The 24,118-nt window shown below is 48.7% G+C and overlaps 1 protein-coding gene across 7 annotated transcripts; it reads left to right on the top strand.

Annotated features, from left to right (window-relative positions):
* Positions 1-2,316: 2,316 nt before the first annotated feature.
* Positions 2,317-23,546, top strand: FRMD7 (FERM domain containing 7). 7 transcript variants are annotated; one of them, XM_058847971.1, is made up of 15 exons: positions 2,317-6,199; positions 6,491-7,386; positions 8,035-8,107; positions 11,548-11,780; positions 15,745-15,849; positions 16,179-16,221; positions 17,486-17,564; positions 18,205-18,302; positions 18,422-18,536; positions 18,702-18,849; positions 19,876-19,971; positions 20,247-20,410; positions 20,635-20,703; positions 20,800-20,875; positions 21,031-23,546. In XM_058847971.1, exons 4-15 carry the CDS (start codon positions 11,724-11,726, stop codon positions 22,057-22,059), a joined length of 2,079 nt encoding a protein of 692 aa, XP_058703954.1. In that variant the 5' UTR covers positions 2,317-6,199; positions 6,491-7,386; positions 8,035-8,107; positions 11,548-11,723; the 3' UTR covers positions 22,060-23,546. The 7 variants fall into 7 exon arrangements, with proteins under 7 accessions (XP_058703954.1, XP_058703956.1, XP_058703955.1 ...); XM_058847973.1 differs by lacking the exons at positions 6,491-7,386; positions 8,035-8,107 and having other exon boundaries at positions 2,317-2,590; XM_058847972.1 differs by lacking the exons at positions 6,491-7,386; positions 8,035-8,107 and having other exon boundaries at positions 2,317-2,951.
* Positions 23,547-24,118: the final 572 nt, after the last annotated feature.

Below are 24,118 nucleotides of genomic sequence, written 5' to 3'. Positions count from 1 at the left end.
GAATAAATTGAGCCTTAAACAAATGGTTACTTCTGTATATTACCTCGCAACAGTGCTTATTTCTCTTTGCAAGGTTTTCTCCTACAATGTAGTTGGTCATTCTTTGAGACTTTTTGTTTACGTGTGACAGTGTCATGGAAAGATACTGAAGGCACCTCTGTTGTATGGATGTAGTATCCCTTTTCTTGGCAAAAGCAGCTGTGACAATGTGTTTGTAAGCTGTCGGATTTGACAGTAGGGATTACTTGGAACGGGATATAAAGTCTCCAGCTGATGTTTCTCACAGTCTCGGGTTTCTGAATTGAACATGACAATTGTAGCATTGAAAAACGGCAGCACACTTTTCTTTCTACTGAGTTTCTAAACTTGCTTGTTTACAAATTGCTTCTCTATGCCTTTGAAAAGGGATAATGTATCCTTCAAAACAGGCTCTATGCCTACTCTGTCAGCTCAGCTTTGCCTGGCACAGTGAGACATCTAGTAGACCTCTGCATATGTAAATCTAATGCAAATAAGATCACTTTACATTTTATAGTTCCTAATATTTGTCTTTCTGAATAATATTTTAAAGCAATATTTGTTAAAGTTTTTCTTGCACTGTCACAAATTGCTTTTTAGTTTGGTTTTTTTTTTCCCCAAATAAACAAGTACAATATTAGAGACAAGTTGGTGTAACAAGGGGAAAAGCACCAGGTTTCAGTCATACTAACTGCAAGCGTGCTTTAAACAGCCATTGCCTTCCTTATTGTTTACCTGATCAACATTTTCTCTGAATACTTGAAAATTTTAACAATAACACAGGTATAAAGAGCAGAATGAAAATGTACAAAGAACAGACAAAATCTTTTTGTTCATCTTTATTAACGTGTTGCATACATGAGAGCTTTTTCTAGCAGTGGTTTAAAATGTGTAATTTTTTTTGCAGAAATTTAATAACTGCAGCTCACCTACTGCACCAAAGTTCTAGGTTTTTAGGAGCCCAGCTTTAGTCATTTGAACATGCTTCTAGAAATGTACATTCTTTCCCTGTAATAGCTAAATATCTATGAGAAAAGCTCCAGTAAAAGCAGTGATGGATATATGAGGTTAAGCAGTTGAAAACTCACAAATTGTATTGTGGATGATGGCATTTAAAACAATAAAAGATTACCGGTACAGTATCTCAATATTAATGTGTTTTATTGGTAATAATGCAGGCTGACTTTACAATATTAGCAGAAATAAAGATTCTGTGTCTACATTCAGTGTTGAATTTGAATCCTGAAACGAAGAGGACACCAGGATTTCTGCCTGGTTATTGAAACACCTGATTCTTTTTCTGTGGGGTTACTTGAAATATTTTTTTCCTGTTTGTACAAACTTTTTAAACAGGCTGAGGCTAATACTTAGGTTTGCACTTTAATATCAGAATTAAACCAAACCTTGTATTCAAAGTAGATTTTTTTTTTAAGTGATGGTTGTTGATCTTTTTTGTAGGTTGTAAGGAAGTAATAGGATATGAAAGTAATTCATAAAGTTTCTAGTTTTCCTTTGTCTAAGAAGGGAAAAGTTGGTTGATATTGATCAGTGGTTCATTCCTATGGGTAGTTTTCAAAGCAGTGTTCATTTTCATTGACCTCAGCAAAAAAAAAAAGAAAAAACAAAAAAAAAACGACAAAAAACAAACAAATGAAAAAAAACCTTTGAACTTGAACTAGCTTAGAGTGACAGGACTGGGAAGATGAGAGATGGTTTCTTCAGCACACTTTGGGGGGAAAAAGGGACCAAAAGTTTATTTAGGCTTCCTCAATAGTTTGCATGTGAAGTTGCTTATTAGAATAAGAGGCTAATAATAAATGCAATATGTATTGTCTTTACTATGGCATCTGTTTAGGAGTTGTTCAAATCACTGCAGTAGGGCTCTACAAATAAAAATGTAACCTAACATCTTGTATCTAATGTACTGTATCTTTATCAGTGATAGGTGAAATCTGGAATAACAAGTGCAAAAATGGAACAATTACCTATAATGCTTTGTAAAAAGTTTTTTCCAGTAGAATTCATTCTTGTCATTTTGTAAGACAACCCTACAGTCCACCTGTTTGTAACTTTTTTAATAAAATAGATACCTGTATTACCAAACTGGGGTGAGTAGTCTGTTCAGTTTCTTCTGGAGTGGGCTGAACTGATGAGCTGCTGCTGCTTTTTTTGTTTTGTGGGTTGTTTTTGAGGTTCTGGCTACTCTGAATGCAGTAACCACGTTTGAATTGGTGTGGGGGAACAGGGTGTGCAGCTGTGCCCCAGCTGGGTGTAGAGCTCACGGTCTTGGGTGCTCTGAGGAGAGAGAAGGGGGAGCAGGGGCTGTGCATCCTCTTCCTGTGCAAGGCAGGCACTCCCTGAGCTGGGGGCTGGTTCAGAGCAGCCTCCTCACAGGACATTGTGATGGAGCTTTGTTCAAAGGAAACCTGTGTTTGTGTTGTGCGAGTCTTTAACGTTCTTGTTTTCATACAGGCTTTATGTGTGTGAAGATGGCCGCAAGTCCTGACATCACCTTGCAGTGTCTGTAGCTGCCTGCCAGCCAGAGCTGACATCTTTCCACCACCCTGGCAGAGTGAGTGCTCCTGGAGCTCTGCCACAGGAGAGGCACAAGATTTTTCCAGAAAACCAAAGTGCCCAAAGCTATTTGATAACAATTATCTTAAATGCTCAGTAAAAGCCCTGAATTTGCCAAGTCAATGATTGTCATCTGGGCCCTGTAACAAAAAATGCATCTTCCTCATGACATACAGTCTTGGCACTGACCTTTAGTACTGTGTTTGTAACTGAAGCTGTGTGTTAATGGAAAATGTGATTTCAAGTTGAGAAAAAGTTGGTACCTTGGTACCTTCAGTCTTCAGCAGTGTGTCAACAGGCAAAACCACGTAGCCTGCTCACCACCCCTCCTCCAGCTGAAACAGCCTTAGCCTTATCTTGTAAGTAGATTTCTGTGCTGTTTCTTCTTCCTGCTCACACTTCCTCTGCTGAAATAGAGAAGTAGTTTCCATCTCGAGAGAAAAATGATAGAGAAGAGCAGGGTGCACTTCTAAGTGATTTTTGGTGAAATGTCTGCTTCCCTAACCTAGCTGAGAAGTGAGGGTGAATCTTGCCCTGTTCTTGTGAGTGTCACTAGGGGTGGGAGCTGACACTTTAGGGTCTGCTTTGAGGTGTTACTATTGGGTTCATTGCTGTGTGAGTGACCTCTCGTGGTTTAAAGGAAGTCAGAATGCAGCAATAATACTCCCAATTCCTTATGGCACTCTGTCTAACTTAGGAAGCTGCTTCCCGTTTCCACTTGTAGGTTGGGAAGTGATGTGGGTACAGTTGTTAAGCCCCTGTGACTTACATCACTGGTTTGTTTACAGGTGACAATGTAATACAGGCTGTGTTGGGGATTTTAAGGAAGGACATAAGATTCTTATTTAAGGCTATTATCATTCAAAAGTCTTGGTGCTCAGAGTGAACACAGACTTTGTAGCATCCTTTGTTAAATAGGTGTGGCAAAGTCATGTTGCTCTGTCTGGTTTTGGTGCTGTTTATGTTGTGTTTCATGGCAGCTTTTTCTTTGGTCTACCAGGTCTTGCTATACAGGTGCCTGCAGAAATCTCCCAGTGTCCTGCTTCCCCCGTGGAGCCAGAGGCCAGGGATGTCCCCCCAGGGCCACCACAGAGCAGGAGCCAGCTGCAGCCCAGGCGAGGGGCCTGTCCCCAGCCCAGTCCCCCAGCCAGCACGGGTGACACGTAACTGTGTCCCTGCCCAGGGCAGAGCTGGGCCCTGCAGCCCGGCTGGGTGTGCAGGGGTACAGCCCACAGGCACACAAAGCCCACAGCCGGGACAGAGAGACCCTGCCAGGGTGAACCGCCGGCCACACCTCGTGTGGAGCTGCACGCTGGCATCTGCCCCGGGAGGCTGGGCTGTAATTACAGTGTGAAACTAGGTGGAAGTGTCTAGTCTTAATTAAAATGAGATACGGGTTCCAAAGCACGGCGTGCTGACCTGTGTGAGGTATCTGAGCAGGGACCCAGCAGCCCGGGTGAGTCACTGCTGCTCGCTGGCTGGAGGAGGCACCAGCAGCTCCCAGAGCTGCGGGCAGGCTCTGTCAGGAGATGACGTGGCCCCATGTTCTGTGCTCTGAAAGTGAAATAATGTGGGTTTCGGGTGCTTTACGTAGCCGCTTTTATCTCTGCCTGGTCGATAGAGCTGCGAGGAGGACTCTGAGCTGTAACTGAGCGCTCGGTTCAGAGGTGATGTCCCACGGGCGGTGGTGTGTTGGTGCTGCTGAGGGCAGCACTGAGCCTGGCTGGCAGTGGCAGTGCTGACTGCAGCATTGTAAGGGATGAAACCTGTTCTCTGTGGAAACAGTGTATGGAATCAGCTTATTTGCCGATGGTGCTCTCCTTCAAAGCTGTTTTCTTTAAGTCCCTCCCAAGGGTCTGGAGCAATAACTGAAATAATTGATGGGAAAGAGTCTCTCATGTTGTCAGAACCTGTAAAATATTCACTCATAGGGGAGGCTTTGCTGTTTGTTTGGTTTGTGGCTCCTTGGTGTTCTGCTGGTTCAGTCTGAGTGTGTTGTGACAGCTCTCTTAGCCGTGCCTTACTTCCTCCTAAGCATATTTCTAATTATTAGATTTGTGTAGGATTTGAGACTCCGTGACACTGCCAGTTTCTGGGTGACCTCAATTGCTGCCTGAGAAGGAAAATGGAAACTGTAGCACTTCCCTCCTGTGGGCATATGGGGAAGGATGTGTTAGAAATGTGGAGGGGCTTGGACTTGCTTGGAATCAAATGGATCAGTGTTACAGAATAATTTTGAAATTGGACTTCTTGCATGTAAATAAATAAGTGGACTAGAACTTAAATAGCAAAGTTGAAAATTTCTCAGACTTATGAAAAGGATTAGTATTTCATACATTTGTGAGACTACAATGTAACTTGTTCAGTCTTAAGACTCATGCTTCTACTAAAAGGTTTAACTGATTTATGACTGCAACTCAATAAAGCAAACAATCATCTTTCTGGGAAATTTCTGGCTTTTCCAGAAATTGTTTCTTTTTTCCTCCCACTAGGCTGACTGGTTCATACAGTTTTATGTGCTTAGAAGATCTACCTGACATTATGTTTAAGTTATTTGGGCAGCCCAGAAAAGAGAAAATACACTTGCTCTCGGTGACATTCCTGAAGGCCTACTTGTCTTTTTGGGAACTGGCAAGATAGGATGATCAGTCATCAGCTTGGGATTCATCCTACTGCCAGGACAGATCTTAGACCCCTTTTCTTCAAAATTAAGTATTTCAATAGATATATTGAATATGTAATTTTATATATATAGAAAATTCAAATTAATAATGACTGTGTAATCACTGACAGCCTGCCTTCTGTGGGAAAACCAAGAAGAATTTAACTGAATTTTCAGAAAGCTTATTTATGTTGGAAAAGAGAGAAAGCTGTTCACAGAGCAAACGTAAGTGCTGGAGCATGTTGCAGCTGTGTGGGGTGGTGAAGGATTTTCTAAGATGATATTGGATAACCACTGCTGGAAGAAGGAGTGTGTGAGGCGTGTGTGGCTCCTGCCTCTGTGTGTTGGGCTGTCATGTGGGACCTCTAAAGTCCCTTGCAGTGCCGTGTCTCGGTGACCACAGTCACATTACTGATCCTGTCATCATTTTCCATTCGCTGTTCCAGGAATTAGCACACCCTCGCCAAATGCTCTAGGTCTAATCTCAGTAATGCAGATGTTTTAATAGGTTAGAAGAAAGGTTTTTAGCTGCAGGCCCTGCCCAGTGTCAGGCTGTGGTTAGAAGTGCTCGGGTGTCCAGCTGCATTCCTTTCCTTTCAGCTGTCTCTGAAGTAGTTGTCAGCACAGGATCATCCAAATGGCCCCATCTTGGGGCCCAGTTTAATAATCTGGAAAGGTTTTGTGAATGTACCCCTGAGACCTTGGGACAGTCACAATGTAGGAATGTTTCCTGGGTTTGGAAATACGTCTGTCTTGTAGCTGTCACCAGAAGGCCCTGGAAGAGGAGCCATGAAGTGGGAATCACATTTGGTCACTTCAAAAGCAGCAAGCTCCCAGCTTCCAGTGGATACTGCTCTGTTGTCCTCCACTGCCTTGTGTGAAGAATGGCTTTGACATGCCTTTCCCTCTGCTGTGAGCTGTATTCCTGGAATTTGGTGCACCCTGGTAGGACCAAAGTGTGATAAGGGTCTTTTGAGAAAGAATAAAAGGAAAAAAGAGTGAGGGGTACAGAGGGTACCTGGGAGGGAAGTATTAATAAAACTCAGGATCAAGATCCATGTGGTAGAATGGGTCTGATCCATTGGCCTGGAGGTACCTGGAGAACATGTGTGGTTCTTTGTCTAGGTGTAATCAGGGCTTACTCAACCAGAGTTATTTGTCTTGAGCCAAGAAGAAAACCACATCTGTCATGCAAATAAGCAGTATAGTTCCTTAGAACCCTATCCTTTCCACTAGGATTCACCTGGCATTGCAGACTCCACTTGGCAGCTTCCTCAGACAAAGCCATTGGCTGTAGGATCCTTCCTGTTGCTCAGTGTGAAAAAAATAAAGGACAGCAAAAATAAAGGTACCAGCCCAGTGCTGTGCACTGCTGCACAGGTGTGTGGTGAGGTGCCTCTCCCCAGCTGGAAATCACCAAGTGTTGTGTGATGCCCAAGTCCTTGGAGGCATCAGTGCTCCTTTGATTCATTTCAGAGGCTTTCTCTCACTGCATAAATTGCTTTCTCATGTCTTTGAAGTGACCTGTTTGAATTAAACATCACAGAGTGCTTTTTATAAAGCTGTGCCAACAACAAAGTGCAACTGGCATATCAAAAATGAGATAAAGTGCTCTGGATATCACCAGAGTCAGGGTAGTATTTAGTTTCTTGTACAGCTTGTGCTGTCATTTGTATTTGCTTACAGCAAGCTGCCTTCTGCAGTCCTGGTAATAGTTTATGCATAACATGTAAAATCTGAAAAAGGAGGAAAAGTCAGCAATGCCCGTTGATGCACGCTGGAATGTGTGATTGCTGGACTGAGCTGCTCATCCCTGCACACCGAGTCCTCTCCTGGGTTTGTTGTGGGGCACCACCAGCACCACGAGAGGGAGCGTGGAAGCAGCGAGTGGCTTGTCCTGGGATGGTCCAGCTGAGAGCAGGGCGCTGCTCCGGCCCTGGGAGTCAAACACGCGCGGCACAGGTTGAAAACACAACAGAAATAGGAATAAATTTATATTTCAGGGCTTCGGGACTTCAAAGAATGTTTTGCACCTAGGGTTAATTTGTCTCAGGTGTCTGGAATTGTAGTTGTGCTTGAAGTCTTTAGTGCATAATCGAGGTTATTTGGGATTTCCTGCTCTGTTATTGCAGGTAGGTAAAAAGAGCACTTACCTTAGCTGCTGAAGCTGAAATAAAAATGTAATCACAAGAAAAAAATTTTCTTTTATTCCATGATTCCTTGAGCATGAGATTATGCATTACTTTTGCCTTGGGGCAAATGAGGAAAATGCTGCTTCAAAATGTCACCTTCTGATATCAAAATGCTGCTCAGAGAAGTCTTACCCTGCAGTTGGAAGGTAATGGGTGAACCCCACCAAAACACAAAATAGAAAATGAAATTATTTCCATTTTTCCAGAAATTACTTTGTGAGTAATGAGTTTTGGTACACTGATGTCAGATTATTTAGCTGATGGTTGGCAAGCAGAATTTAATGAAAATGTTATATAATATCATTGTTTATTATATTTAACAAATGGAACAGTTTTGGGGCAGAAGTCTTTAGAAGGGCAGGACATGGCGAGTCAGCCCTAAGTGTTGAGATATGTTCAAGATATAATGTGGAGTAAATATAAAACAATGATCATTGTTAAAGGTTTAAAGGAAGGACCATGTCCCTGGACTATCCCCAACAGGTGTGTCTTAATCAACTGTGGTTTTTCCAGCCTGCTCCAGTATTCTGCCTCACAATTTAAGGGTCTTTCCTAGGACCTAACTTAAATCTTCCCTGCAATTTCCAGCAAACTCCTCATCTTCTCTTTAGCTTGGGAACACAGCTGATCCATTCTTCTGGAGTGGCTCTGCATCAATCAGGTGATTGTTGTTCCTTTCTTCTCTTTTTAAGCTAAAAAAAGTCATTTTTTTCAGGCTTTGTTTGTTTTTTTTTAACTTATGGGGTATATTGTATAAAAAGCTTAAAACAGCTGTGTATAAGCTGGGACCCCAGCTGAGAGTGAAGCCATTCCTCCTGGAGAGGCAGCAGGAGTGTGGCAGGAACCCTGTTCTGGAAAGAAATGACCCTGTTTGCAGTGCTGGTGCCATGCCTTGGGTTCATTAACCAGCTGGGATATCCTGTTGTGAGCCTGGAGCTGCTCAGAAGGACTTTGGCTGTGCCAGAGCCTGCTCTCAGTGATGCAGCCAAGAGCTGGGTTGCTCCCTGGCCCTGCAGCTGGGGGAGTTATGGCTGGGTGAGGAGGAAACGTGGATGTTCTCCTTGCAGCTCCAGCTGAGGAAGAGGAGGTGAAATGTGAGTGTATGAAAGGTCACAGCTGACCAGAGTCCACCTGGACGAGTCCTGTCTGGCATTTCCAGTGTGCACTTCTGTCTGCTCAGCAACCAGCTGGGTGTGGGTTCTTGCCTCTTGGACTGTGGTGTTTAAAATCTCCTGGCAGATCTCTATTCAATGACTTTATCTATTCATCTTCATTTCCTTTCCTCCCAACCAAATTTGAAGATAAACATGACAAAGCCCAAGGGACAGCAATGCACAGAGCTGCAGTGATGCAGGGGTAGCATGTTATGTCCCTTCTCTGCCGCAGTTTGTTCTCTCACAGCCTGGTCCTCTCTCTGTGGGCAGTGGGGAGGTTTGGGGCATTTCCTTGCCCATCCCCAGCCCCCAACCAGGACAGCAGCTCTGAACTGGCTTGCTCACTGCCCAGTGACAATGGCTCACCATTCCAGGAGGCTCTGCAGGGTGCAGCTGCAGTGCTCAGCTCTCTGCCCTGTCCTGTGGGCTGCCCTCATTCCAACACAACAGGGAACAAAGGAGAAACCCCCCAAACATTGGTGTGAGAGGGGCAGCGGGGTTTGGGAGGAAGGCAACTTCTTATTTCTTGCTCTGCTCAGCCCATTCCAGCAAGCTGCAGGGTGTTTGAGAGGCTGAAAAAGACCCTGAGCCAGTGCATCCAGCCTAATATGGGATCAGATGCTCTTGGTGGAAGAAAGTCCTTCCTGGGAGAGCTGGTGCAGGACGGTGGTAGCAAGGTCCATAGTATTTAAAATCAAAGGCTGAGCTGGCTGAATAAGGAGCCCTGGAGCAGAACTCACTCCCCCATGCTGCTGCTCTGGCCCCGCTGTGCTCTGGTGGTGCTGCTTGAGGTCCCCTCCCCACCTGCTACTATGGTTGTGCTCGCCCTTAACGGGTTGTGTGTTTTCCTGCACCATTTTCACATTATCCCCTGCCCCTGCAGATAAGGAGAACATACATACCGGGCTGGACTTTGGCATGGGCTCGGGCCAGGAGCTGGAATTATTCCTGGTGTGCTGCTCCAGCTGGCCCCCAAGTCACCTCCAGAAGAAGGAGATAGGTGGGGGTAGAACAGATTCCTCATCTGCTCAGACAGCAACTATCTCCATGCCCCAAGCAAACCTTGATGGTCCCACATTTCTTCTTGCTGACCTTTTATCGTTTGCCAAAAAGTTCCTGTTTACGTGGTTTGATCCTGTTTGCTGCTGCTGGCTCCATGCTGTCTCCATGGATAGATTTATAGGGTGGTCAGAGGTCCTGTCTGATCCAAAACAGCCTTATTCCTTCATAGCAAGGTAGTGAAATAAACCCTTTTCTTCCACCCACAACCCGACTGGCCGATGCCCAGCTTCTAACAGCATCCATGGAGTCCAGGGCCAGTGCCCTTGGCGTGCCAGGAAAGCCCCTAGCAGAGAGACGTGGCTTCTTCTGGGCTTTGGGAGCTCTTCTATTGCACCCCATACATCCCTCCTGCCAGTCCAGTGTCCCTGCTGTGCTCCCAGTGCAGAGCTGTGCCTGTGATGTGAGAGCCACTCACAGGAGAGCTGCTCCTCTCCTTGGTGCCTGTCAATATTTGACAGCACAAACATTTTAAACTGCAGAGGAAGAGTGCACTCAGCCCCCCCGGGATGGTTTGTATGTGATGCTGCCCTTCTCCTGTGACACAAAAAGCTCAGACCCCAGGGCCACAAGTAATGCTGGAAATTTGGTCCTTGACATGGTGCTGGCACACGTGGCACAGCTGTCCCCTCCTGGAGGTGGAGCATGATGGACTCAGCTGCTTTGTGGAACAGCTTCTTGGGGAAAAGCAGGTGGGCTTTGACTTTTAGTCTCCTTTTTTTCCTGGTTAGCAGAAGACTTACACATTTGTCTGGTGATAAGAAGCTCTATGGTCTTTCTCTCTGCACCAGAGATGACAAGGTATTATGTTGCCCTGATGGCCTCTGTCCCAAATATCCCAATATTTTGGGATATTTAGGAAGTGTAAGAGAGGCCATGGCAAACGGTCTGAAGTGACTTACAGTGGAAGTTTCAGTAAAAGCAGGCAAGGGGGTACCAAGCAAAATCTCTGCAGCACTAAATGTGGCTTTTTTGGTTTGCTGAGCCATGTTTCTATCACTCTGGGTCCCACAGCACTGTGTGTGGTTGTGACTTTTTCCAGCAGCAACAACAATGATCTCCTGTGCCAGTCCAGTGCCTGCCTTTGTCACTGCTTCAGTGCGTTTATTTCTGGAAGTGGGGGCTCCTGCCCAAAGGCTGCTTTCACCCAAAAGCTCAGTGAGGCAGTTTCTGATGGGTGAGAGGAACCAGAGGGGTCAGACAGCTCCTCCTGCCCCTACCTGGGGCAGAGAAGCAGCACAAGTATCCCCACCACACCAAGCAAGGCTGCACACAGAGCCCAGGGCTCTGAGGGTGAGTGGCTGGCTCTGGCACTCTGAGGATGAGCTGATGAGTGGGAACGTGGATTTTCAAATTTGAAATGGAAGCCAGTTTGTCTCAAAGGCTTGTGAGACCTCTCTAAGCTGCTCAACCAGGGTGTGAGCTGGGAATTATGAGCAGGTTCTCCTCTGCCTGTCCAAGAAGGACTCACAACTAGTTTTGAGTCCAGTTGGAAACATTTTCCAGTCTCTGGTGAAGTACATCCACACATCACTCAGTGTACAGGACATGATCTGTTCACCCCATGGAGCCAGCACACGTTCCAGCCAGCTGCTCTCCCAGTGCACCTTAACCAGAACAGAGCAAGGGTGACACTCACTGCTGGGTGACTTTGGCAGGAGGGATGCTCAGCTCTTCTCCCCCGACCCCGTGGTACCAAGCGTGGGCTTGCTTTGCCCTCGCATTGCTCACCACCATCTGTAAGAGCTGAGTGTTTATCTCAGCCCTATTACTGCCAATCTCCCCCCTATTAATACACCCATAATTCACAGCCAGAAAACATCTTTTATTGCAGTGGTGACATTTAAACCAAGGGAGGCATTGGTTTGTTGCTTTTTTTTTTAATTAGTTTTTAGGCGGTCATCTCGTTTGCTCCAGCCTCCGCTCCACATCTGTGACTGCAGCTTTCTCCATCCAGCTGAGAGGGAATTATGTGTGCAAGAGGAGTCAGGGCTCCCTTCCCAGCTCCCTGCTCACACTGCTAGGACTGCCGTGCCTGCCGCACACCCAGCCGCGTGCTCGAGGATGCTGCACCTCAAAGTCCAGTTCCTGGATGATTCCCAGAAGATCTTTGTAGTTGATGTAAGTGGCTATTGTATTCTTACTGATTTTTTGGTGATAATTATTAATTCATTGCTGCTCTGAAGGATTGCATGGTCTCTGATAGATTCTGGTTTTCAGCTTTTAAAAAACGCCCCAGCAAGCAAACAAGAAAGCCAAACTCAAATTCAAAATTAAAGTTTATAGTATTAATTGGTAAGTGTTTTTTGGTATCAACACACTCCTATGCTTCCCTGTTATTGGCATTATTTGTGAAGGAGGAATGGCTTTTACTTACCTGGTGTGATCTTTAGTAAATCAGTTAATATGAAGCGATGGTCTTGACAAGTGCCGAGTTCTCTCATTTGTCTGGCTGCCAGTGTAAACATTCAGCAAGGAAGTAAAGTCTGGGAACAGAACAAAAATAGCATATTTGTCCAAGTTATCCCTGGTGAGAAACATCTGCACGCTTCCTGGGCATTCAGTTGAAAAAGAAAATTGTGTGGTTTTGTGAATAGCTAAGGAAAATACTCTATCTTATTTTCTGCATGGCAGTGTCCCACAACACATGATGATTAATAATTTACATTTAACAAATACTAGCTCTGAACTAGGATTAAAATGTTAAGTAGTCATATCTATGGTGTTAGATTTATGCATATGTGTATAGATAACTGAAAGCAGGTATGTCTTGACTGTGTGTTAGAAGCATCTTTTTACAAGTTTGATTGCACATTTACTATTGCTTAGGGCTTGATAATCACAGTAGCTAATTGAATTAGCTAATTTAAGTAGATTTGTTCTAGTACTTACCTGCATCTCCTGTGGAAGCAGAGTGTTTAATATAAAATGGTTCTTTTTTTTCAAGTTCTGTTGTTTTTCTTATACTGTCCTCTTCTGTGGTTTACAGCCTGAGAACTGCTCTTTCAGGTGCATGGCTCCATTTCTTTATGACAGTATTTTGCACAAAAGAGGATTATAAAGCAATTCCATTCCTTGACACAGTATGGAAATAGTTTAATTTAGTTTAATTAATCTATCCCAGTCCAGAAGTCAGCTTAAAAATGAGACTAGTAATTTTAAAATGCCTTCCCCTCCTCCCCCCCATTGATTAGATCAGGTCATAGTGAGACACAATTCAAAAGATGCTTCTGGTACAATGTTGCTGCATTTTTTTCCATCTCTGTTTTCTTATTTTCTCAAAACACAGCACTATAGCTGTGCACGACATGTCATTGCAGCAATAGCTTCCATTAGAAGAACTCCTGGTCATTTCCTTTTTTAGCATGGAATGGTATTGGAAACCCCTTTTAGGCATTTCATGCATTTGCTGATGCTGTGTGGGTATGATAAATGAGTGGCTGAATTAGTGACTTCTCCAGTATAAAAGGAGTGCTTTGGGCTAAGTTTTGAGCAGATATTTTAAGCAACTCTTTCTAAACCCCTCCTGACTTTGGAAAGCTCTTTTGAATGCAAGTACTTCCGTTTAATGGGAGGGAAAAGGATAAAAGTGAGAAAAAAGAGGGCCTGATTCTCCCTGCACCTCATGCTCAGTGTAAATATCTCTGCCTGCCTCACATGGGTGTCACAGCTCCTGGCACGTGCAGCAAGGTCTCATTTCCAGGCTGCTTTGCATGAGAACAAGTTCTTCTCCTGGTGCTGGATGCTGACCCAGGGATGCATCTGCATCCTTGCTGACAGTTGGGACCACTGAGTTCCCAGGATTTCCTTCAGCTGAGCACTGGAGGTGGTTCCTGGGGTAACAGGTCTGAGCCCCCAGGGCAGGGGAGGGGTCATCTCTGAATGTCCCTGCTGTGCTCTCCCTGCTGATCATCCCATGGCTGGGCCATGGGCACCCCTGGGGTGCTGCTGGAAAAACCAAAAAAGCCCAGAAAAACTATTTGCTGAGGCTGAGTAAAGAACAGAGCGTCCTGTGGTCACTCTGAGTGTCCCTTGTAAAGCTGGAATTCCTTGACAGGAGGTGTGGGGGCTTGGTGGCAGAGGAGCCAGGGCACAGGGAGCCTTAGGGCTCTTGGTGCATGACACTTTGTGCTGGCTGCAGCTCGCCTGATAGGGCAGGCATCTCCCAAGGTGGTGGGAAGAGATCACATCAAATCCCACGAGCTGTTGCTCACCCCCAAACCATGGACCTGGGTGTAGCAGCCTGTCCTATGGGAACGCTGCAGAAATGGGCTTTGCTGTTGGGCTGCAGGTGCTGCCAGAGTCCCTTTGGGGACATGGGCACGTGTGCCCCATGTGCTGCACTTGTTGCTGTCTACCTCTGGAAGTGCCTCTGGCTTTCTGATTCTGCTCACAGTCCCAGATGTTTTCACTAAGGAGTGAAGGGCAAGTGCAGGCTCTCCTTTTCACCTTCTGCTCTGGGGTTTCTGCCTGTGGGTGCTCACCTGGCCCTGCATCATTCTCAGAGGCACCTGCAGGCTTGGACATGGGACAAACAGCCCCACATGTCATGTTTCTGCCTTGCACTGTGCTCCTCTAGCACGGACCCCTCTTCTCTCTCTTGGTGCAGGGCAGGGCTGATGCTGCTGAGCACGACTCTACCCCAGTGCTTGAGGAAGCACTGGCCTCAGCACCCCAAAATCCAGAACAGGAGACCTAAAAGCAACACTCTGCAAGAGAAAGGCTCTGCTTCTAAAGCATCCCCTGCAGCAGCAGGGCTGTGTCTCCCAGTGAGCAGGTTTTCCTGGGTTTGGGGCTGCTCCTGTCCCGTGGTGACTGCCCTGGGCACTGCTGGGTTTGGAGCAGAGTGAGTTGCTCCCAGCAGACATATGGTAGGTAATAACCCAGTAAGAAATGCTTGTCTTTCCTGGCTGCCTGACAAAGGCCAAGGCCTTTCATGCTAGAAAATTCTAGCTTGGAAAAAAACATTTATCATTTTTTTTAATTACCCTTGTGATCCAGTAATTTTTAGGAGAACTGGGAGTGCTGCAGAGCAAATGCTGTTATTATGCTATCACTTTTCTGCAGCCTTTCAGCACAGAGCCAGCAATTTCATCCCAGAAGAAGCCCTGAAAGGTGGTTATTAGTGTGCATCACCACCAGCAGCCAGGTCCCTCCCGTCCCTGCTGGGGACAGCCACAGGGAGCTGCAGCCTGCCTTCCCCTCCATCACCCAACATGCCATAATTTAGCAGCTGTCTAACCTGGCCTCTCTGCTCCAGCTTGCTTTTGCAATAACCCATACTTCTTTTTGGTTATCTGCTTTTCACAAGCTCAGGAAGGCGTACTGGGGTTTTGTTGGGGTGGGTCACTGCCATTTCAATTTCTGGTGCTTTCTGGAGCATTTTCCAGGGTCGGGAGCCTCCTGGTTTCTTCTCCAGCCAGGTCACACAGCATGGCAACAAGTGAAGAAAACACCCTCCAATTGTTTCTGTTTACTGTGTATAACTACAGCCTGGCCTCCCTTATCAACATGTAGCACCATTTAATTCATATTGCTAAAGCCCATGGGTGACTCAGAGCCCACGGCACAGGATCTCTGGTCTGCTGTTAATTACCATTAACCATAATAGTGGCTCATCCCTGGCTGCTGGGGCACACGGACTCACTGCACAGGTTTGAGGTCTGCTCCCGTTGGCTCTTAATTAAGCACGTTTGCCATGGCTGTCCCTGGGTCAGGCAGGTGCTTGTCCTGGGGATCATTCACTGGCTTGCCAGGGACAGAACTGCCCAGACAGTGATAGCTGCAAACAGTGAGTCAAAACATGGTTTATCTTCTCTTGCTCTCCTTTCTGGTTTATGTTTCTTAATAAAGGAGAGAAGTGATGGAAAATAATCTGATATCCAAAAGCAGGGAACACAGCATGCAGTTGTCCTGTTGTACATGCTGAGGCCAGCAGCATTTATTGAGTAAGATGTTGCTGCTGCATGGTCAGGAAAGAGGTAAAGGAAGGGAGCTGAAACTTCTCCCCATCTCTCTGAAATCCCATCATGGCTGCTGTCAGCATTGCTTAACCTGCTGCTTCTGTGCTGTGTTTGTTTGTTAGCAAAAATCCTGTGGGAAAGGGCTCTTCAACCTCACCTGCAGCCACCTCAACCTTGTGGAGAAGGAATACTTTGGGCTGGAGTTTCACAGCCAGGCTGGGAACCAGGTGAGTGGGCCCCTGGAGCTGCCATCACCTGCATGGCTGGGGGATTGCTAGCACCTCCCTGAAATTCCAAATGGAAAATTAAATAGAAAGTTTTGCCATGATGGCAGAAAAACCCTGAAAATGAGGGTTAGGAGGGGAGCCACAAGCCCCAGTGATATCTACAGCTCATGGGGTCTACCCACAGCCATCCATGTGGTGCTGCCCAGCAGGACACTTGTCACAGCAGCCAAGCTGGCCAACATTTTCATGTTGCATTCTATTATGCTGCTGCTTGTATTGCCCATCTCTTGTGCTGTTTATTTACCCAGCTCTTCATTGCCTTATTTCAGGTCTGGTTGGAACCACTAAAACCCATAACAAAGCAAGTCAAAAGTAAGTATTTCAAGAATAGAATTCTTATAAATCAGTGAGAGTCTAGCACAGATGCGTTCATGCAGTGCTGTTGCTTGGGGACAGGATCTCTGGCTTCCAGCACTTAACCAAGCTCATTTTAGGGGGTGAAACTGGGCAGGATTGTTTGCAAGGACACCTCAGTCCATACAAAATTCTGTGGAAATACCTCTGCCTTTGCCATCTGGTATCTGCACCATTTTAGGCTGGAGCTGTTAATAACCTGGCAGCTTGGCAGAGGAGCAGGGGTGGCTGAGTGCTGGCAGTGTGACAGGTGACTGAGTGGTGGCTGTGCTGGCTGTGTGACAGGCACTGCTCCTGTGTGCCCTCCTTTTCCCTCTGCAGCTCAGAGTGGCCCAGGCACCTGCCTGAGGCAGGGTCCCCCCTCTGCCCTGCAGGCCCTGCCACTCCTCCCCAGCCCCAGGAGATGCTGCAGAGCCTGGCCTGAATTCAGGCCCAGCCTCCTCTGCCATGACCAGTGTAAACACACTGCTGCTTTCAGCACAGGCCTCTTTCCATCCCCACAGTATTTTCCCCAAGTACACAACGGCTGGGAGGTGACTGAGAGCTTGGGGCCATGACCCCAGTCTTTGCCATGGGGAGGCTGCAGAACAGTGTTTGCATGAATTTCCCTGAAAGGGGAAAGCCTGATAAGGAGCCTTACTTTTCTGGGTGCACCACAAATGGAATTGTTGCAGGCACCTATTTCCTTTACCAGGTGCCTTCTGGCCTGTCCCTCTGAGCCATCCCAGGGTGTTCTGTGACAGTCAGTGCTTACATAATTGCCTCCCTCCCTCCACACACTTTGCCTTGGGCTTGGCTGCTTGTTCTCACTCATCCCACAAAAACTCCCTTGCCCAAACAGCCTCCCATGGAACTGATGCATCCCAAATGCTTGGGGGGCTGAGTTAAACCCACAGCCCCAGTGATGGCAATCACACCAAGGCTCTGGCCATGCTCCCTGGCACCATTTCATGGAAACTCCCCCTCTACAGGGATTTTTGCAATTTAAAGAATTGCTGGGGCATTTTTCTCTTTAGTATTCTTTAGATATTCAAATTTCTATTTGCATCCATTGGTAATAGTGGGGGCCTGGGCAGGCTGGTTTTTGGGGGACAGGCTGTAGTCCCTGATTTGTAAGGGTCCAGATTAATTTACTCTGTAAGGAGGCAGCATGTGTGAAGAGAGTTGTAAATGTTCTCAATAGACATGCCGAAGAAAACTTATGAAGATGTTGTGTTTTAAGATCCTAAGGAGGTTCTTTTCAAATTTATGGTGAAATTTTTCCCAGTGGACCCCGGTCACCTGAGAGAAGAACTGACCAGGTACAGTGCTTTTATTACTTTCTTACCACACATTTCTCTGTTTTTGCAGTGTGTTAATTTTTTATCTTTATCCACCCCAGCCTGTCTGTGAGCAGTGGTTATCCAAAGTATTAGGCTTTACAGAACAAAACCAGAGAATATCTTTTCTTGATCCTCTGTTTTTAAACACAATCCACTTGAAGGATCAGCCGTCTTATAAGGCTGCAATTTGTTTACTGCCAAACACTTTAGCAGTTGCGCACAGAGTCTGACTGCTCAGTCTAGCTCCTGCCTCAAGCAGCGTTCTGAAAGAACGACTTTAGTTTTATTTTTAAAAATTACATTGTTAGCTTTTACAATTTTAGAGAAAGCATTGCAAAGAGGGACTAAGAATAAAACCAAGATGGTGCTTCTGCAGAATGTCAGCCCCAAGAGAGGCAAATGCCCCTCCGAAACAGAAAGGAATGTTAATTTTGAAATCTACTAATGAGCATTTCAGTGACAGCGCTGGTGCTGGTGGTGAAGGCTGCAGCCTTCTGCAGGGGCCGCATGCTGATCCCGCACTGCTGCATCCCGCGGGCCGAGCTGTGGGAGGAGGCAGGGCCCTCAGGGCTCAGCCCAGCACCCAGCTCCCCCCAGGTGCTCCTGTCCTCCTCCACAGGTACCTCTTCACCCTGCAGATCAAGAAGGACCTGGCCCAGGGGCGGCTGCCCTGCAGTGACAAGAGCGCGGCGCTGCTGGTCTCCCACCTGCTGCAGTGTAAGGGGAGCGGGTGCCTGCAGGGCAGAGCCTTCCCTGGGGACGGGCTCGGCTTCGGCCGGGGGTCCCCGCTGCACTGACCCCTCACAGTCTAATCCGTGCTCTCCCCGTCCCCAAAGCCGAGCTGGGCGACTTCCACGAGGAGACAGACCAGCAGCACCTGGCCACGCACAGGTACCTGCCCAACCAGGAGTACCTGGACAACAAGATCATGCACTACCACCGGAGACACAGGTGAGGCTGCTCCGCACCGCGGCCCCGCAGCGCTCCGGGTGCTGCCATCAGCGGCCAGGGCTGGCAGCGGGCTGGGGGGAACACCGGCACGGGCACCTACAAAACGGCGTTTTTTTCAGCCCATTTCTGCCTTCTCGCTCCTGATGAGTGCCTTTGTGTCTCCAGAGGGAAGACTCCGGCCGAGTCGGACGTTCAGCTGCTGGACGTGGCCAGGAAGCTGGAGATGTACGGGATCCGCCCGCACCCCGCCAGCGACGGCGAGGGGACACAGATCAACCTGGCCGTGACACACATGGGGGTGCTGGTGCTGCGGGTGAGCCCGGGGCTCGGGGCTGGCTGCCAGCACCCAGGCGGGGTGGCCTCTGCGGCTGGGGAAGGTGATGCTCCGGGACTCGGCCCCCCGTGCCCCCGGGCTGAGCTGGCCCCTGTCCCAGAGCGTGGTGGCCGTGTGAGCAGCACAGGTTCCACGGCTCTGTCACATGTGCTTACCGTGTAATCTTCCAGCGAAAATAGCCCCCCACGTCTGTGCAATTACATAACGCTGTAATCAGGGCCGAGCTGCACAGTAAATACAGATTTCCTCTCAGCCAGCATGAGGCAACGCTCCGCTCCCACACCAGCTGATTTCAACCTGGGAACATCTTGTCACAGCAAAAAAAACAACAGACCCAAATGTAGAACCTAGCTGTGGGTCTGCTGTTGGTAATTAGTGCTGCCAGACCTGGTTATTTATTCAGAGCCATAAACACCCCTCACGCATGATTGAAGCATCTGTGAGCCCATTAAAATCTGGGCTCTCCCAGAAAGCTGAGGGGGGTCCTGGTGCCACAGAGTGGACTGAACCAATTTTTCCTGGTTCTGCCATGGTGCCGGTGTTGTGTGGCTGAATCTCACTTCATGCAAAATGGTGAAGGGGTAAATTGTGCTTGCAGCCTGTGTAAACCAGGTCTAAGGGTGCAGGGGTGAGCTGAGCACTGCTACACTTCACAGCAAAGGAGGAGAATTATTGCTTCTTTGGGGGGCTGCTTCTGCCTTAACTCACAAATAGGCACAGATAGGACTCCCTGCCTTGATCTCTCTGAGGTTTGTCTGGGGATCCTGGACTTTTGTGAAGAGCTTCAGCAGGCAGAGTTTACCCCTGAACCTCAATTTCTACTTTTTGAACCAGCTGATGGAGAGCCAAACACCAAACCCCTGCACCCTTTCCCCAGACCCCAGCAGCTCCAAGAGCTGCATTGGAGTCTCACGCAGTGTCCTGTGAGCTCAGGCCTTGGCCCACTGCATTTCTGTATTTACAGGTTGCCCCATCAAGCTGTAATTGCTGTGTTTGTCCTTGCAGGGCAATACAAAGATCAATACCTTCAACTGGTCCAAAATTCGCAAACTGAGTTTCAAGAGGAAGCATTTTCTCATCAAGCTCCACGCAAACATCTCTGTAAGTACCATGCTGCAGGCTGGGCTCAGGAGCAGACAGCTGTGGATGGAAGGTCAGGCTCACAGAGTCCCCAGTTTTGAGTAAAATCCATTTCCTTCTGCTTATGATGATGTTCCTTCTTGAGTGTGACATGTGCTTCTCCTGTGTCCCCAGCGAGGTGACAGTGCACTGCCTGGAGCCACTGACAGCCCATACGACCCTTGGGGGATCAGGAGGGCAAATGGCAGAGCTTGTCCCATGCTCCTGACCCTTCCTGTCTTGTCTCTGGCACACAGGCGCTGTGCAAGGACACACTGGAGTTCACTATGGTGAGCAGGGACACCTGCAAGGCCTTCTGGAAGACATGTGTGGAGTACCACGCCTTCTTCAGGCTCTCTGAAGAGCCCAAGTCAAAGCCCAAAGCCCTTCTGTGCAGCAAAGGTTCCAGCTTCCGCTACAGGTAAATTCCCAGGGGAAATCTGAACTGCTGGGGCTGGGAAGGGCCTGGGGACGGCTCTGAGCCTCCTTTTTATGTCAGCCCTGTCTGAATCTGAGGGGGTGATAACAGCTACTTCTCCTGGAGAGACCCCTGCCTTGGTCCTGCTGCCCCCCTCACATGGGGCACAAGGCCTGCCCAGGGCTGGGGCTGATGGTGCTGCTGACATTTCCCCTTCCATGCTGCAGTGGCAGGACTCAGCGGCAGCTGCTGGAGCACGGGAGGAAGGCGAAGATGAAGAGCCTGCCCTTTGAGAGGTACTGGGGGCATGGAGGGGGGGCAGTGCCTGAGGGGACTGGGGAGAGGGGAAGGACCCTCCTGGCCATGCCCCTACCCATGCTCTTGTTCTGCAGGAAACACTACACATCCCGCTATGATGAGAGGCAGTGCCGCTCCTCCCCGGACCTCCTGACAGATGTATCAAAGCAGGTAAGTCCCCATGGCACCAGCGATAGTTCTGTGCCAAGGTCTTGGCATTTCTGCCCCAGCTGGAGGAGCTCAGCTGGAGGCCAGGCCAGACCCTCACATCTGGGTGCTCCTTTTCCGCTCTGCTCTGGGCACCCATCCCCTCTGTCCCTGCCCAGGTGGAAGAGCTGCGCCTGGCCTATGGCAACCGTGGCTCCTACCACGCCAACGGAGTGCATGGCTCCGAGCCCACCCTGGACAGCCGGCGCCACAGCTCCACCCTGGAGGTGGCGTTTGCCACTGAGCTGGAGCACTCCAAGCCCGAAGCATCCCCCACCTTCCTGCCCCACTCCAAAAGCTCGTCTGCCTTCCCCCTGCTCTACGCCGAGCTGGAGATGGAGCGGGCGTGGGAGCCCATCGACCTCTTCGGAGCAAGGAATCCCTTGACATCCTTTCGGCCCCAGTTCGCTGGGAACAATAAAAGCACCTCTGTGGGCAACATGCGGGAAGTGAGCGCCCGGCCGCTGGTGTACACGGATGTGCCCTGTCCCCTGCCCGTGGTGGCTCCAGCCCCCCCTGTGCTCTTCTACCTGGACAGGGCGCTGCAGTCCCCTGGCCCTGCACTGGCCCCTGGCGAGGACACAGCAGGACTGGCCGGTGCAAGTGGCCCCGTGGCAGCAAAACCGCCCCGACAGAGCCCGAGCGGGACCCAGGCTGGGCAGTTCCATCGTGAGGCTGCAGGCACGGCCATGAGCACGAGCACGGTGGGGGAGAGCAGGTCACTGGCTCGCTCCTTCGATTACGGCCTTCAGGAGCAGCCTCCCAGGCGGTCCTGGAGCCAGTCGGACATGAAAACCATCCGCTTCCCCTACGGCTCTGAGTTCAGGCCCCTGGGGCCGTGCCCGGCGCTGAGCAGCCGCAAAGGGGGTGTTTTTTGGCACGTCCCAGCCCAGCAAGGGCTGGCTCCGGGGCCACGGCGCTCCACCGAGCGCTACCTGGGCAGCAGCACCGAATCCAGCGACTCTGACTCGGATCTGCTGGCTGCAGACTACTGCTCCCTGTACGGCCGCGTGCTGCGCTCACCCATGGCCCGCGTGCGGCTCTCCTCGGGCAGCCTCCAGCTGGATGAGGAGGATGAGGAGGTGTCCTTCGCCACCGGTGCTGCTGAAGAGAGGATTTCCAAAGGGGCCTCCAAGTATTTCACCTAGGTGCCTGACACCAGCCAGAGGCGGCAGAGGTGGCCAGTGCTGACCCAGGGTCAAAGAACGGTGACACTCTTTGTTTGCAGGTCTGCTTACAGCTTATGAAACATTGATGGGATTGTGTTGTGTGAGTGCTCTTAGCTATAGAGGATGTGTTAATGGACATCAGGGGCTGTGTTCAGAAGTATTCAACCCCTGCACCACACTTGGAAGCTGGTTTGCCTTTGCCACCACACTTTGATGGGGGGAGGTCTTCCTTCAGCCAGAGGCCAGGGATTTCCTGAAGTCCCACTAAACCCCTGTGTCCTGCCCAAGCTGATGCCTGGAGCTCAGCTGCTGGAATCTTCATTGAGGGGGAAGGAGAAAAACAGACTTCTCACAGAATAGTTTCAGCTGCCCCTTTTCCCAGCTGCAGGGAAGCACACTGAAGGGAAGGGTGCCCTTTTGGAAAGGAGCAAGATCTCCATGGGAGGCTGCTCCTGGAGCTGATACCATGCGGACAGGACAAAATCCCAGCACACATCTCATCTCCTCCACCTGCCTCACCTCCCTCTAGTGATGCAGGGAGCACCTGGCACTCAAAGACTCAAAGGCTCTGTGTGTGCCTGTCTCCTCCCTGGCCAGTTTAGAGGATTATCCTTCTCCAGAAGTCTCTCAGTAGTGTTTGTCAAGCTTTTAGAAGCACCCCATGGCGAGCACTGGGAAGTGGGCTCATGCTCTTTAACTGCTTTGCTTGGGCTCATCTGGCAGCACCGTGACAGCCCCAGTACCTCAGTGCTCTGCTTCAGTCTAAGGGTGAGAGATGTGTAATGGGGTTCTTTGGGGTCCTTTGCTTCCCCAAATCTGTCCTCAATGAAGCAGCATGGGAAAGAGGCAGGAGCAGGTAGGAAAGGAACAGGCAGCTTCTTGGAAGTATTTTTATTTTAAAAAACTTACTATTACCCTAAACCTCCATGAAATCTGCTTGGAAATCTTGAGAATGACACCTCTGTAAGATTTTAGGGGGGTGGATCTTGATAATTTTCTTTAAGAACAACCCTGTAAGTCTTTGTAGGACATGAAAAATCCACAGTGGAGAAACCACTGCAGCCTGCTAGAAGGATTTCAGAAACAAGGAAGCTGGGACAAAAAAAGATTAAAATGTAGAAAGAACTGAGCTTATGGGCCCCGCTCACTCTACATGTTGCTGCTGTCCTTTGTTTTAAAAGGTGGACAATAAAAAACAGTTGTTCACACTGGAATTTTGAGTTCCTCCTTCTGAAATCTGCAGCCCCCAATCCTGCAAGCACCACTTCCACCCCCAGCACATCTTGCCCTGCACCTCCCAGCTTAGGAGCTTCCCTCCTCAGTGCTCCAAGGAGCTGGTTTCCCTCTCCTGCTCTGCTGCCTGGCTCCCTCTGTGCCTTCGCTGTCCCAGCAACTGGGGAGACTTGTGGAGATCCCGGAACGCTGCTGAAAACAGCCACATTCTTGGTTGGTTGCCCAAAGAAATGCATTAGCCCAACAAGTGAGTACATTGTAAGGTTTGCTTCTGCTCTTAGTTACCCTGTGCTGAAGCTGTGAACTGCAGAGAGCCCTCATGCTGCTCTGGCACATGTTCTACTGAAAAGAGGGATAATCCTTCTGGCTAGAGGGTTGTTTCTTCCCCATTCCCAAAGCTTTGCACCTTGGAAAGAGTAAGAATCACTGCTCAGTGCAACACTTAAGAATGGCAGTCTGTGGGCACAGTTTGATAGAGGGTTAAAAAACGCAGCAGTGTTTCAAACAGAGCCCTGGGATACATCCACAATCCCTGTCAGCTCCTCACAGCATGGGCATGGACACACACCTTGAGCATGTCCCAGAGCAGCCACAGCCCCAGCACAACACAAACACCCTGCCCAAATCTTCAGGAACTGCCAGGTCTGGTCTTTGGGACTATGCTGGGAAAGCAGCATTGGGAGGGAGAAACAAGGACTTGGGAACTATTTTTGGATTTTTCCATGGACTAGGGAGCACTAGGGCACAGCATGGGCACTGTGCCTCAGCACAGCCTACACATGGTCAACAATAGCAGAGGAACTAA

This window comes from Poecile atricapillus, chromosome 12, assembly GCF_030490865.1.
Source record: "Poecile atricapillus isolate bPoeAtr1 chromosome 12, bPoeAtr1.hap1, whole genome shotgun sequence".
NCBI lineage: Eukaryota > Metazoa > Chordata > Aves > Passeriformes > Paridae > Poecile > Poecile atricapillus.
Note: the sequence above shows the minus strand (reverse complement) of the source record. Positions and strands in the feature narration are given on the sequence as shown.